Consider the following 14,381-nt stretch of genomic DNA (forward strand, 5'->3'; position numbering starts at 1 on the left):
TGGAGTCTTGTTATGCTGATGTTGCCAGGCAAACACAAGTTGTTGTGCCAGGCCAAGTGACATGGTTATGGTTTAAATCCAAACAGTGGGAGGTGTTAAATTTCACAGAAAAACCTGGATATCCTTCGATGGAACAAGATCGATGGCTTCTACAGGAATGTGATCATCTCAAGTGTGCCATCAAATCTGATGGAATTTTGAAGACTAATGCTCATTTCAAATTAATGTGAAATGTATGCCATCCAATCTATAATTTCAGCTGTAGAAGACCCAGAGCTTGTGTTCTCAGATCTTTAATCTTTTTTTTATGCATGTCCCACAAGGCAGCAATAAAAAGGCTATTTTTTTCAATCTATAATATACTTTTCTCTAGTAAACAACAATCTTCTATTAGAACAATTACTTTTTGTTTCTTCATGTATTATTACAATCAGAATTCTTTCCTTGTCGGTAATATCCTGGAATTTCTTTCACTTCCTTCCTCGCTTCATATCTCACCTTCTGTCCCTCCCCATACTCACCATCACCTTCATTCCACCTCTCTCCTGTGTATTGTTAGCTGTTTTTTGTGGTTGAGTGTAGCAGCCAGAAAGGAAATTAATTCAAACTTATTTTTAATGCTGCATCTAATTTCATTAGGGTGCATAAAAATGAACAAAAGGAGTTAGTTTTATGGATAAAAGATTATACGTGAATTAAACACACTCTCTTTCCTCCCTGGAAAGATGACCGAACATCACAAGACATGCAGTCAGGGTATAGCATATTAACCATAAACACAACAAAAGGACATTGTGTGTGTCCAGAGTTTTAAAGTTTAAACCCCAAATTTTAAATAATTTTGAGTAAAGACAAAAAAAATAATAATACACTTCATGTTTGGGTCACTTCCTAGCTGCAGAGTTTGTGCCAATAATAACACTGGGACTCTGCAGACTGCACAAATCTGCCCTAGGTCATTAAAAGTTGCATGAAACTTTACGACTTTGAGGTTTTCATATTAACGTTTTCCACAGGCAATAGAAAAAGGGTTTGCCTTAAAATACACCAGTAATTGTGTGATTGGGGGAAATTGGTCTACTGACCCACATTTAAAGTCCTTTATGGATGAAAGTCAGTTTAGGCAGTTAGATGTGCTCCCTATTTAACGTAGATTTTTAAAGTACAACAGAATGTTTGTATAAGCTAGTGCTTAATATTTTAGATTGTCTGCATATAGATTTAAGAGTATGTTTTGAAACAACTTTAATCTGTTGTAGTGACCCAGTTTCAAATTCTTTATAAGACCACAATGTACTGTAAGAGCTAAAGAGTACTGTTAAAAAGGCAAGTTAAAAAGACAAGATACTACAAATCTGCTTCAGTCAGTATACAGTACATCACATCAATAAGTTATTTTAAATGGCATTTCTCCTACTGTCATTGCTATTTTGTGACTTATGTTGCTTCAGTTTTCAAGAAACTGTAGTTTGATTTTGTTTTCCCTGAAAGTTGCCCGTTATCTTTTTGCAGGATTTTGAATGACTCTTTTTCTGCTATTCTTTCAAAGTAATCTTTTGTTTAAAAAAAATAAAATAAATGGTCCCAGTACTAGAATTGTGACATTATACACATTAACATGAGCTAATGGGTGCTCTGCATGCTTTTCATGATAAGCTGTGTGTCCTATTAATCTTATCAGTACAAACTATCAAAGCACCTAATAAAGGTAATTGAGGATTGAGCTCTACTAACATGTCCAGCAGCTAAATCACATCAATATGTGCTCTATTATCACAGCACCTCCTCTCTTTTAGACAGTCCAGTCGGTGTTAGTTGGAGATACAGTAAACTCTAGATCTGAGTCATGGAAAAACATGGTAATGACTTCAAGCTGAATAAACATCAGTATGACCATATCTTTTGAAATGTATTATTTTAGTGATTGTACCATTTTAGGTACAAACCCATAGCATCATTCTTTTCATCCAGCTGCTCAGGAAAAAAAAGACATCTGCATGAGATTTTTTTTTTTTTTATGCAACATTATCATGCCTCCTTGCCTCCAGACTCAGAAATCCACATCTGTGATTTAGAGTTCTCTTTTTTTCAAAGACACATTTTCTGTCTGGTTCCTCTTGTCTAACAAAGTGTTTATATCTTCCTCCATTTTTTTATTTATTTATTTATTTTTTGTCCTCCAGAGTTACCGGTGGTGAGCTGTTTGAGGACATTGTTGCCAGGGAATACTACAGCGAAGCTGATGCCAGGTCAGTGTCATTCTCTGTCCTGATACACAGATCATGTTGTTTTCTCAATATGCTGTATAAATGAGATTTAGTCTATTTTTACACAGAAACTCTGGAGGATTATGAACCAAATCATAGCCATGCAATTAATGCAAAATGTATATCAATTATTAATTAACATCACAATGCAATGTTTAGAAAATATTTCCCACTCCCTGTCATTTTAGTGTACAGTGTTTAATCTTATGTATATTAGAAGACTACAATGAAACTACAGTCTCTAGAGTACAACCTAGCCTTTAAATCTACAGCCTCAAAACTGCATATTAAACATTGCCAGAGAACATGAAAATAAGTCTGATGGCAGCACATTCTTGTCAGATGAAACCAAAGTAAACTGGACAATTGTGGTGCAGAATGTTTGGTGTGGACCTGACCACAGTGACTGTACAGTGCTAACTGTGAAACAAGCAGTACTTTTATAGCACAATTATGTTTGTACATCCAAATACTACATGGGCGGAAAAAAGCTTAGGATTTTTTTTTTTTTTTTTTTTTTTTACATTGCATTGAACTTAAAAAGCTGTTTTGAAGAATAAAGTGACCTGAGCTTGAATGTCCCCTGACTTGCAACCAGACTTGTAATCAAAAACTCCAAACACTTTTGGAGTAATTTAGAGCTGAAAGTAGAGCAGCAAATGCATAGAGCACAAAAAATAATTTGTAAAGAACATCTCAACAGAATTGTCTGGTATCTGGGATCATGGCGAGGACAATCAAATAAAAAAATATTAAAAATTGGGATCATGTTTCCATGATGATATGCTGTGACCTTTGTATGCCAGATGTAGTGCTGTGTTTTCCAAATAGATCAGTCTTAGTTTCATGACTTCACAAAACATTTTGCCAATACTGCTGTGGAGTGTCAATGTGCTCTATGGCAAACTTCAGGCATGCAGCAATGTTCTTTTTACTAAGCAGCAACTTCCTTTGTGGTGTCTTTCTGTAGAACTTGCTTGTTCAACTTTACCTACTGTAGACTCATGAACACAAATGTTAACCAGTCCCAATGATGCCTTCAAATCTTTGGCTGTTACTCAGGGTTGTTTCTTTACCTTATTAATTAGTGTTTGTTTTGCTCTAAGGTTAATTTTGACTGGCTGCCTACTTCTTGGTAGTTTAGTACAGTCCCAAAATGTCTCCATTTGTAGATTTTTTGTCTAACTGTAGACTGGTGAATTTCTAAAGTCTTTGAAATCACATTGTAACCCTTTCCAGCTTTATTTAAATCATCAATTCTTGATCGTAGATCTTCTGAAACTCCTTTTGGCCAGGCATGGCTCACATAATGTATTATTAGGCAGCATTTGTAATCAATATAGTGGACCTCATCAGGGATTTAGGGGTGTACGTAGTTTAGTTGTATACTGAATGCTAATGCATGTGGCATACTTAAAGTTTAGCTTTACAAAGGAGCCACACTAAAGTCTAGATTCTGTTTTGTAGGTTTTGTTAATATGTAAAGATGATTTCAAAGTTGACATTGGTAGGAACTTTATTGATGAGACAAACGTGCTTGCATGCTAAAATGGAAATACATTTATTTGTATTGTACTTGTTAAGTAGCTGAACAGAGCAGTTCAAGGCTTTGCTTTCATTTCACAACAGTGTCATGCAGATCAATATCTGCTACACTTGTGTTATGTAGAGATTGTCAATGTTTTAAACTGATAACCTTAAGGAAGGGTCCATCAGTGTGCTGTGTGAGAACTTTGTTTAACCTTCCAAAGAACTCTGGCCCTTATGTGGACATGAAAACTGCAGTTCTATCCAGAGTTGTGGGCCTCACATTAACGGATCAGGTTAGGTTCAGATCTGGTTTGTTTACTGGCAGGTAAAGGGTCGGTTCCATTACAAAGGTTTGCAAGTGGACAAGTTTTTGCAAAATTGGTGTTGTGCACGACTCTCTTAGGGAATCCCTACCATTCATTTGGGAATTTTGGAAGTTTTAGAGGTGTTTATTGAACTTTGGCCAGAGCTAGGCTAGGTGTTTCTATCAAATTTTTTTCTAAAATAACTACTTCAGAATTTTTAAATCGCCTCACCAAGAGTCACCTCTTCCAAAACCAGACCAGTCATGCTTGCACACACCCACCTTGACTTTGACAGGACTGTTTAAAAAACCTACCTGCTGCAGAGTAGGGCAGTTGCAGTTAGGAGGAGGACGCAAAAGATGTTGTAACACTGGGGCAGGGTAGATCTCATCATGGGCTGCCTCTCCTGTATGCCAGGGCACCAAGTGCATGTAGCATCTCTCTGAAACCATGTTTTGAACTGGACGAGGAGGATGTCATGTACCAAATATCAGATTGTTCCTATTTATTTAAACAAACATAATTTGTGCTTTTGCCACTATTTAGTTTTCCTGAACCTTAAAGTGGAATGTCAGTCACTTGGAAAACATGCTTGTGTTTGAATCTCCATGGCTTCCCTTCTCTGAGAGTCAAATTGATACAGTGTATGGTAGCTTGACACTAACCCATTTCCCCCTGGTGTTTGTCTGCAGTCATTGCATTCAGCAGATCCTAGAGGCTGTACTCCATTGCCACCAAATGGGTGTGGTCCACCGTGACCTCAAGGTACGTAGACAGACACTAAACAGTCTTGCACTCTGTAGCGCACAATCCAACGTGTTTTTTTTCTATGATGCTGCTGTACTATGGGCTCTTGTTTAAAACTCATTACACCAGGAGGAATAATGTTCTAATGTTCTTGTCAGGCTGACTTCAGTGTATAAAGCAGAGCTGTAGCTTGAGTCAACAAACATGGTCTGTTGTGTACGAAAAGCTTTAAGTGCTATGTTTGCTTTCTATCCCATGTTGTGGGTTATAGTGGTACACCATCAGTGCAACATGTGGGCACCTAACAACATCCCAACAAAAAGATAAGGTTATGATATTGATCTTACAGCACCCCTTCATGCGCAACTGTAAATATAGTGAAAAGAAAGGAAGGATGTTGATGCTTTCAGATTAAGTGGGGAAGGCATGGTGAGGTCCAACATTTGCAGGCCATATTTCTTGCTTTCTTTTTTTTCCTTTTAGGCTTATTTGTTCTGTCAGGGCCACACAGCAGGGATGTCTGATTTTGATGGTATTTATAAGCGATCACTCTAGTTCGCTATGGTACTGTTGGCCAAAATAATTGAACCTTCTTACTTTTCAGGCCATTTAATACAACTTTATTGTACATATTTCTAATTTTCTTCCACTTTGGGATTGTTGGTGTAGTGCTTTTACCAATTTCTTATAGTTTGTTTACTTTGCTTCTACCAAGTTCTTATAACACAGGTAGTTATATTACCGGGTTTCTTTTTTCTGCAACAAATACACGCTTTGAGCTTGCACTTTGGTAAACATTACATTTATTGGTCTTGTTTTCATCTCTAATTCAGCTTTTTCTCACAGTCATTTGCTCCTAAAGCTCTGATTTGCCAATCAAATGAATTGGGTGTGTCTGAGGTTTGGTTTACCTTCAACAATAATAAGCTTGCATTTTGCATTTGCCGGATGCCCTTTCCCAGCACTCTGATTGGCTGTTGCCAGGAAGCTGACACAGCTCAATGAAGAAACACAAAGACCAAACAAATACTCCCAAAACAAATAAGCAAGCTGCAGAGCAGAGGCACTATGGAAAGCACTGTTTGCCACTTTCTGTATGTGTGTTCATATGATGAAGATAATGATGTAATACAGGGAGCTTAAACCCCCCCCCCCCCACACACACACACACACACACACACCTCCTTTTATTAAGTTTGTGTAAAGCTTTCTAGTTTATGTGAAGAGTCTAGACTCATGGATTTATTACATGCTGTTGTCAAGTGCCATAACTTTTGGTGAAGCAGTAATGGCTCACACACAGGAGATTATTACTTGCTGCTTTTACTGCTTTTCCTATAACACCATTACAAATGACTTGTCCTGTAGTACATTTTTATTTAGCATGACAGTTCATTTTTAAACTTTGGCATGCTGTGTATGTGCTACAGTATTTATCTCAACTTGAGGAGTCACTAATCTCAGCACTGACTGTTTGGTTAGAGATTCACATGTGTTATTCTAGTAGCAACTAATGTAGCCTGGAGAGTCTAGCCTGCAGCAAGGATGAATAGTCGGCTACAGAGTTCTGGTAAACCCACCTCTCCACACCCCCACATTTTTCAAACTGCCGACCAGAGCTGAGTTGAGCAACATCCATTTGACATTTATCAGACTAAAACGAAGACTGCAGACGGGAAATGGGGCAGGAAATGGCATAAACTTCAGATCACAGGTAACAGCTGTATGTGAATACCAACAGCAGGGTCCTATCAGGAAGTGGTCAAAGGTAATCAACCAGAGCCAGGGAAAGATCGAGGAGAGTCCAATTTTTAGCAAAAAGATTTTAGCAAAAAATTAATGCGGGAATAAATGCTGTGACATCGCAGAAATCTATCAAAAACAATGCCACCGCAAATGAGTGTCGTAATCAAAGCTAAAGGCAGTCTAACGAAATATTGTTTCATTGGTATGACTAAAGATTTTAAAATCTGAGAGGTTTTATTTTTGTTATAGCCATTTTTAACATCCACCTTGGTGCAAATATGCAAATAGAACTATACTGATTTATATGTGACTGGAAATCAACTGCTTGCCCTAAAAATAGTCACACACTCTAATACTTCTTGGACCTTCTTTTGCTTTCATTACAACATCCCTTTGCAGTGTCATCATTCCAAGTTTAGCCAAAATCACATTTACTATTGTCCAGAGCTGCATTAATTTCTCACCAAGATCGTTTATATCATGACAGGCCAATGTGTACAGTTGTCTCCAGCAACCACTTTTGCACAGTTTGAGCCTAATGAGTCCTTGTAGCATCATCTTGGAATATGTACATGCCATAGGAAAAGAGAAGATTCATTGATGGTAAAGACTGGCCACTTAGTACATTAAGATTGTCAGCTGAAGTATATTAACCACTGCAGTAAAGATCCAATAGAATACTCCTACCTGTTTGCTAAGTGAAATCCAAGCGGTTAATGTTTTTTTCCTCTTTTTTTCGATGGTGGGGGCTGCGCAGGGCAGGCAGTTAACATCTATGTGTGAGAACCTCCAAAGAGAGTTATGGCTTACATGGTCCCTCTCAATACAATTTAGTCACACACTGCTGTTGAGATACTTGGATGGTACCATTGCAAGATAAAAGAAGTTTCCCTTTGACACTTGTCTTTTGTTTTTACATTACAGCTTAGTCATTTTGAATGATTTCCAAGAAAATCAAGAAAAATAGCTTTGCAAATGTTAGAAAATGCATTATTCATCCTCTCTCTGTGTGTGTGTGTGTGTGTGTGTGTGTCTGTGTGTGTGTCTGTGTGTGTCTTCCTCCAGTAAACATTTGTTAGGCTCAGACATTCACTCAAGGGTACTTCAACCATGTTGATTTTGATTAATGATATTTATATTCTATATCTGATGTAAGATGCACTTTTTTTCTGTCTCTTCCCTCCAAGCCTGAGAATTTGCTCCTAGCTAGCAAGTTGAAGGGGGCAGCAGTTAAACTGGCTGATTTTGGCCTGGCTATTGAAGTGCAGGGAGACCAGCAGGCATGGTTTGGTGAGTACAATTGTCAATTAGGTTTTGCTAATTTATAATATTATTATATAATAATATATTGCGGTTAAATTATTACAATGCATAATTATACAGTTAGTGTTGTTTTATACCAGGAAAATAAAACAAACTGTATATTTATTGTCTGCCTAGTGTCTGATCTATATTGACTTTAAATATTGAGTGTGATATTATATGCCAAAGAGGTGACAGCAGTGGTTTAGAGGGGGTGTAGGAAAGTAGGGATACACTTGAGTATTGCGATTATGGTTTGTGATTCTCAAAAATACTAAATACATTTTTTAATAATAATAATAATAATAATAATAATAATAATAATAATAATAATAATAATAATAATAATAATAATAATAACAATAATGAATCGAACCCAGTCATTTGTTTTGTATTGCAGAATGTTCTAAGACCTTTTAACTGAAATTGTATGCATTTGGTTGTGCTCAGAGTTTTTCTCACATATATGTAAAAAAATCCACAAGTATCGCTATCACTTGCTTACAGCATCACATTATATTAATTTGACTCTTGTATCATGATATATATTGTTCTCAATACACAGACCTGTGGGTGTTTTCTTTGTTAGTTTTTGTGGGTCTTTTGTGAAAATGTGGCATCATCACTCACTGCGTTTACATGCAAACCGTGTTCTCTGGTAATCGGAACGCGTTTACATGCACAGAAACCTAGTTACTGGAAATTTGTGTATACATGCAGCAGATGAGTGATCTGATTTTGGAAGCATGGTTTACAGATTTTAACTGTAGAGAGATAGAAAACAAACAAAAAAAAAAAAAACACTTCATGAGTGTTTTTGCTTTTCTCATACACGTGTTGTGAAAGGTGACTGACAGTGCTGTGAAACAGATATAGACAGAGTTCATTTTACACCACAAACGGTCCAAATCTAAGGTTGCTTTCACACCTACAGGATTTAGTTCGATTAAATCGGACTCAAGTTCGTTTTCCCTCTTAGTGCAGTTCGTTTTGTCCGGTGTGAACACGGTAATTGCACTTGAGTTCGCACCAAAACAACCGCATCGAGACCCCCAAAACGAGGTGGTCTCGATCCGCATCATCTAGTGAACTCTGGTGCGGTCCTCCTGGTGGGAACGCGTACCGAAACAAAACGGGACCAAACGCTATGAATCTCGTGATTTGAGGACTTTGGGTAGAGTGTAGATTCCCATTTCTTTCGTTTGTCCAACAAAAACATGCTGTCTGATTAATGGAGGACAAATGTGGAGACGTAAGGAGGTGAAGTGTCTCACAGACACCAGGTCTGATGACTCTGCAAGCGATGTAACGTAATAAACAATAATGAACGGGATGATCGATCTGCATTAACATTTATAGTTAAAACTAATCTCCCTACTGTCACACAAACGTACAGTAGAACAACACTTTATCTTCTTCCTGTATTTACTTTTTATTTCCTGCAGCAGAAACAATCTGACCAATAAGCGGAGAGGACGTTCTTACGTCGTTTTTTCAGTGACGTGTTTTGGTTTGTTTGGATTTTTACTCGGTGTGAAACGAAACCGAACTGAAGAGAAATTAATACAAAGTTACAAACTCATTAACTGATTCGGACCAAAGGAAACAAATTAAGGTGTGAAAGCGACCTAAGAAATCAACTTATTTAGACATCTACAAGTTGCTTTCAGTTTTAGTTGGATTTTCAGCTGACTTGATTTGAAAATGAGGCCACATCACCCAATGTGGTTTGTTCTTTCATTGAGCCACAGTTCTCAGTTGAGTGCCAACCTATGGGCAGCCTTGGACCTGCACATGCACTTCTTTAAAAAGTTGATTAGTAAACCTTGATTAGAATTTTTTGCGAGAAGTCTGCCTGGAGAAGTCTAATCCCCTACCCTGATTATCGTAACTGGATTCCCCATGCACATGACAGTTAAGAAATCGGCTCACTAGAAAAAGCGAAATGTAACCTGGTTAATTGAGTGCATGCACACACCGACTCTTATATACTCTTTTGCTGATGGATAAATCTGTAGCAGTTAAATTTTCCTCTTAGCTGACAGTGTAACTTTTTTTTTCTCCTTTCCTTACCTAGATGAATAAAGAAATATGAAAGACAAATTTTATTTTTGCCCTAGTTTTGTATTTCTATAAACTGGAAAAATCAAAAGATCCAAGCCCAAGTCACTCCCTTGTTGCATCACACCTCTGGTCTAAAGGGACTAGGTGTGCCACTGCTGTCGGCTCTTATATCAAGTTTGGATTGGATGATATCAGACCTATTTCTTTCTCGTTATTCCCTATAGAATGGAGAAATAATTGCTTTATTCCCCCAACTCCAGCCTCCATCTGGAACCAGTTCACACTGTGCTCTGTCTACTAGTCGTAGTATCTCTCCTTGCCCAAAGGGTCTGCTTAGAGTTTTTTTATTTAAGTAGGCTGTGTGATGCTGATCATGAACCAATATTTATACCCACAGAGGGATCCTATGCTTTCTTGGAAGCTGGTTAACCACAGCTCATAAACTTAACTTTATAGGAGCACGGCCCTTAGCTACTGTGATTTCTTTTGCTTTTATAAGCTTTTGAAGGGCTTCATCTTATGTGGAGTTGCCAAGTTTAAGGTTTGTGTGTTTCAGGTTTTGCTGGGACACCAGGTTACCTGTCTCCAGAGGTGCTGAGAAAAGACCCATATGGCAAGCCAGTGGACATGTGGGCCTGTGGTAAGATTTTCTTTTTTTTGTTTTAGAAGGAAACTGGTGATTTGTGTAATTTGGGTAAGCTTCATGGAGCTGCTGCTTATAATCAGCTATACTTAGTGGGCAATGGTCTATCTCAAAAAAGCGATCAAAATCTTCAAACTGTAGCCCTTCTATAAATAGTTCCACATTAGGCATTGCTTGTAAAGAAACGATGTTGACTTAAATCAAATGAGCAGGTAATAGCTTTACCAGCTTGAGATGTGTTTGCAGGACTTTTCTGGAATTATTTTGGCGTAGCCTAGCTAGCTTTCAGTCGTATGCTAAACTAGGCTAATAATGGCTGTGAGGATTTTCAGTCATCCAAGACATGATTATCTGATCAGGAATGATTAACTGAACATGAATTTCAGGATAGGCTCATAATCTCAGGTTTTTTGCCTTCAGGCAATGTTCATATTGTAATGTCTCCTGCCTAAACACATGACCTGAATATTAAAATATCCTGGCTGTGTTTCTTTTTTAGTGACAAGCCAGTATGCCACTTTAGATTTGTTACAGTACTTACTTTCAGCAGGTTTCTTACTTTAATCTCCAGTTTGTGCACCTCTGATGGCTAATACAAATTTATATGAAATGTCTCTTTCTGCCTCACAAAGTACAGCCAGTTGACCTTATATGCTGCATACTATTGCAAAAATGTATGCAGTAATTACAGATATAGATTGCAAATGTAATTTTTTCCTATAATCAAAGATTAGGTAGTATTTGCCATAAAATGTGAGATCCCTAACATTAGTGTCTTGTCAAAAAATACAATATATACAAAAAAAAAAAGGTCAAGAGGATAACTAACAACTACAAACTGAATCACAACACAAGTTCGACCATAAACAAAGACAAAAACTGACCTCACGAGTGACACACAAGGGAAACATACAGTATATACTGGCTGGTCAGTAAGAAACACGGGGATAGACATTACTGTGACTTAACAAATACAAACAGACACTAAACTGCCAGTTTGCTGAAGTTTCTTTACAAAACAAACAAATTAATTTACCAAAAGTTTTGTGTGAACTATAACAAGGGAGGGGGGGGGGGGGGGGTTTCTTTTAATTATAACAACTGGAAACCAAAAACAACCAAACTGAGCATAAGGTAAAATTAAGGGTAAGTGGAAAACATTACCAAATTTATGGTGTAGCCCAGGCTGCAGCCATCACAGCCAGAGTAAATGAAATGTAAAATCAATACTGATAAAGTATGAACTGATGTATTAGGTTTACAAGCTGTCGTGGAATGTCTCATAACTCTCTTGTCAAAATACAACAGCTGGCTTACAAATGACAGTCAGTTAATGTTTTTTTAATGTCTTTTCAAATTACTTTTAGTTTTAGTTTATCTCTTTTGATTCAGTACTCTACAGTGTAGTATGTGTGTGCGGGAGTGTGTGTTCCTTTCTAGCTCTTCTACTACTGAGGAGCACAAAAGACTCTGACCTCTTGAATTAATCATTTCTGATGCTCATCACAAACACTGCTGATGGGCCAGGCCACCTGGGCTTGAGGTGTCAAACACACACGGAGACTAAAACCACACTGGAACTGTTTTCCACACACCTGCACGGACTGACAGAACCCACAGACACAATAGCCTGTCTTGTGTTTGTGGTTCATCTCGCCGACAGAGCACCTTTCATCTTTTCCTGGCAACTGGCCACCCAATCAAAAACAACCTTCCCTGGTAACACACACGAACACAGGCACTTAGTGTGTCTGTTGCGATACTACTTTTTTATTTAGACATCACATGTTTTTCATGTGTATTTGTTTCTTTTTAGGTTTGCCCATTTATAGACTGTTGGTTCAAAGTTATGGTTTAGATAATCAAGTCTTTACTGCTAATATTGTTCTGTTCACATAGTGAGCTGTCTGTCAACGTGTGTGTGTGTGTGTGTGTGTGTGTGTGTGTGTGTGTGTGTGTGTGTGTGTGTGTGTGTGTGTGTGTGTGTGTGTGTGTGTGTGTGTGTGTGTGTGTGTGTGTGTGTGTGTGTGTGTGTGCTCGCAGGTGTGATCCTCTACATTCTCCTGGTGGGATATCCTCCATTCTGGGATGAGGACCAGCACCGACTGTACCAACAGATTAAAGCTGGAGCTTATGATGTGAGTGGTCACTGGCACTTCACAAGGAATAAAGATAAAAATGCAGTCATGGAACAGATGGCAACACGTGATGCAGGTTTTGCATTGGAATATTGTCCTAAGATTAGTATATTTTTTATCCCAAAGGTGCTACTCAGTGGCAACTGCTTGAAGTTTCTGCAGTTCAAACTGGCTGGTTGGGGTTCAGGGTATTTAACCTGTGTGGAGTTGTGTCATTACAAATTTCATGATAATTCAGGTCACGTGGATTGTTGTCCAGCCAACCATCATGTGTGTCAGAGTGACCTGAATGACTGTTTAACTGTAGTGTAAAGGGGTGGTGAGTGGTGTCATTAACCACCCCCTTCTGTTGTGATGTGATGGTTCCACATTGCTGTAACTGACCTGATTCACTTGTTCAAACCACCAGTCTTCTCTGACTGACTCCACGGAGGTGAAATAGCTCCCAGCCAGCCAGTCAGAACCTATCCACTTATTCATAAATTTTCCATTCATTTTCATCCATTTTACCCTCACTTCAGGTGGTGTCCAAGCTCGTGTCCATACTCTTAAATACTTTTACCTTAAGTAAATTCAGTTGACATGGAGTAGCACCTGTGGTGTAATATGACCTAGATGACCAATACACTCCATAAACATTATCATTCGAAACATATATTAAATCTTTAGCGAAAGGGTACAACCAAACTGTGTTGATTTAATGTTGTCCTCATGTGTCCTAAGTCACTGAGTCTGGGGACAAGCTGACTAACAACTCTTTCATCATCTACAGTCCTTCTCTGTGATATCTTTTTCATCTTTCATCGTCTGTTATACTACGCTATGTTGACTCTCTTATATTTAGTTTCACTATCTGTTGAGAACATGTATCATAGAAAGAGGCTGTAGCTCTGTAAAAAACTATTTGTTGCGTAATCTCCACTACACAACCAGTCAAATGGGTGGGACGAGGGAAAGAACAGGAAGATGGGTAAAAAAAAAATTGTTAAACTATAAAGTCCACTTCACTCCGTTGGACTTGAACTTACCCAGAAAATAAAGGTCAGGTGTGCGTGTAAATATAAGAAGTGGTGGAATAAGGTGCATAGAGGATGTACAATGTATGGAGTGACTAATTAAATAGTTTTAAACCTTCAAAATCACACAAGACACAGTGATTTGGTAACTTGTAAACACATCCACAATAATATGCATTTTTATGTAATTCTTAAAAGGTTCTCTAGATATTTTAACACTACTAGTAGTACTAGTTCATCAGCTTTTTGTTCCATAAAAGGAGGATGTACATGCAGTTACCAGCACACAGGTGATGCCAAACATCTTTCATTGGTCCTGTTTTGCTAACTCGCACCTGTAAAATTGAGTACTGAGCCCAACTTGTTAATCCTCTAAATTAGTGAACGAATCTGTGTTGTCATACACACACATACATCAAGTTAAGTAGCAATGGACGGCAAGGTGAATGTAGCAAGCTAGCAAGATTCCATGCATGCATGAGCCACTCTTACAAATAATAAATAAATGTCTTGCAGATGTTTCACGAGGAGGATAATACAGTCAGGACTGTTGTTGCGCACCAAGCATACTTATAGTGTATCTAGTGACAAAAATCTGACAGAACAGAATTTTTTGAACAAAC

At 37.9% G+C, this 14,381-nt stretch overlaps 1 protein-coding gene across 4 annotated transcripts in view; it reads left to right on the plus strand.

The window, feature by feature from the left end:
- The window catches only part of camk2d1 (calcium/calmodulin-dependent protein kinase (CaM kinase) II delta 1), a 75,916-nt gene that overhangs the window by 41,616 nt on the left and 19,919 nt on the right, over positions 1-14,381 (plus strand). For all 4 annotated transcript variants that reach the window (XM_033326793.1, XM_026353558.1, XM_026353555.1 and 1 more), the window contains exons 5-9: positions 2,184-2,249; positions 4,795-4,867; positions 7,783-7,885; positions 10,518-10,601; positions 12,648-12,742. In XM_033326793.1, coding sequence (XP_033182684.1) covers positions 2,184-2,249; positions 4,795-4,867; positions 7,783-7,885; positions 10,518-10,601; positions 12,648-12,742 — 421 coding nt within the window. The remainder of the gene's footprint in view (positions 1-2,183; positions 2,250-4,794; positions 4,868-7,782; positions 7,886-10,517; positions 10,602-12,647; positions 12,743-14,381) is intronic.

This window comes from Anabas testudineus, chromosome 18, assembly GCF_900324465.2.
Source record: "Anabas testudineus chromosome 18, fAnaTes1.2, whole genome shotgun sequence".
In the NCBI taxonomy this organism is placed as follows: Eukaryota; Metazoa; Chordata; class Actinopteri; order Anabantiformes; family Anabantidae; genus Anabas; species Anabas testudineus.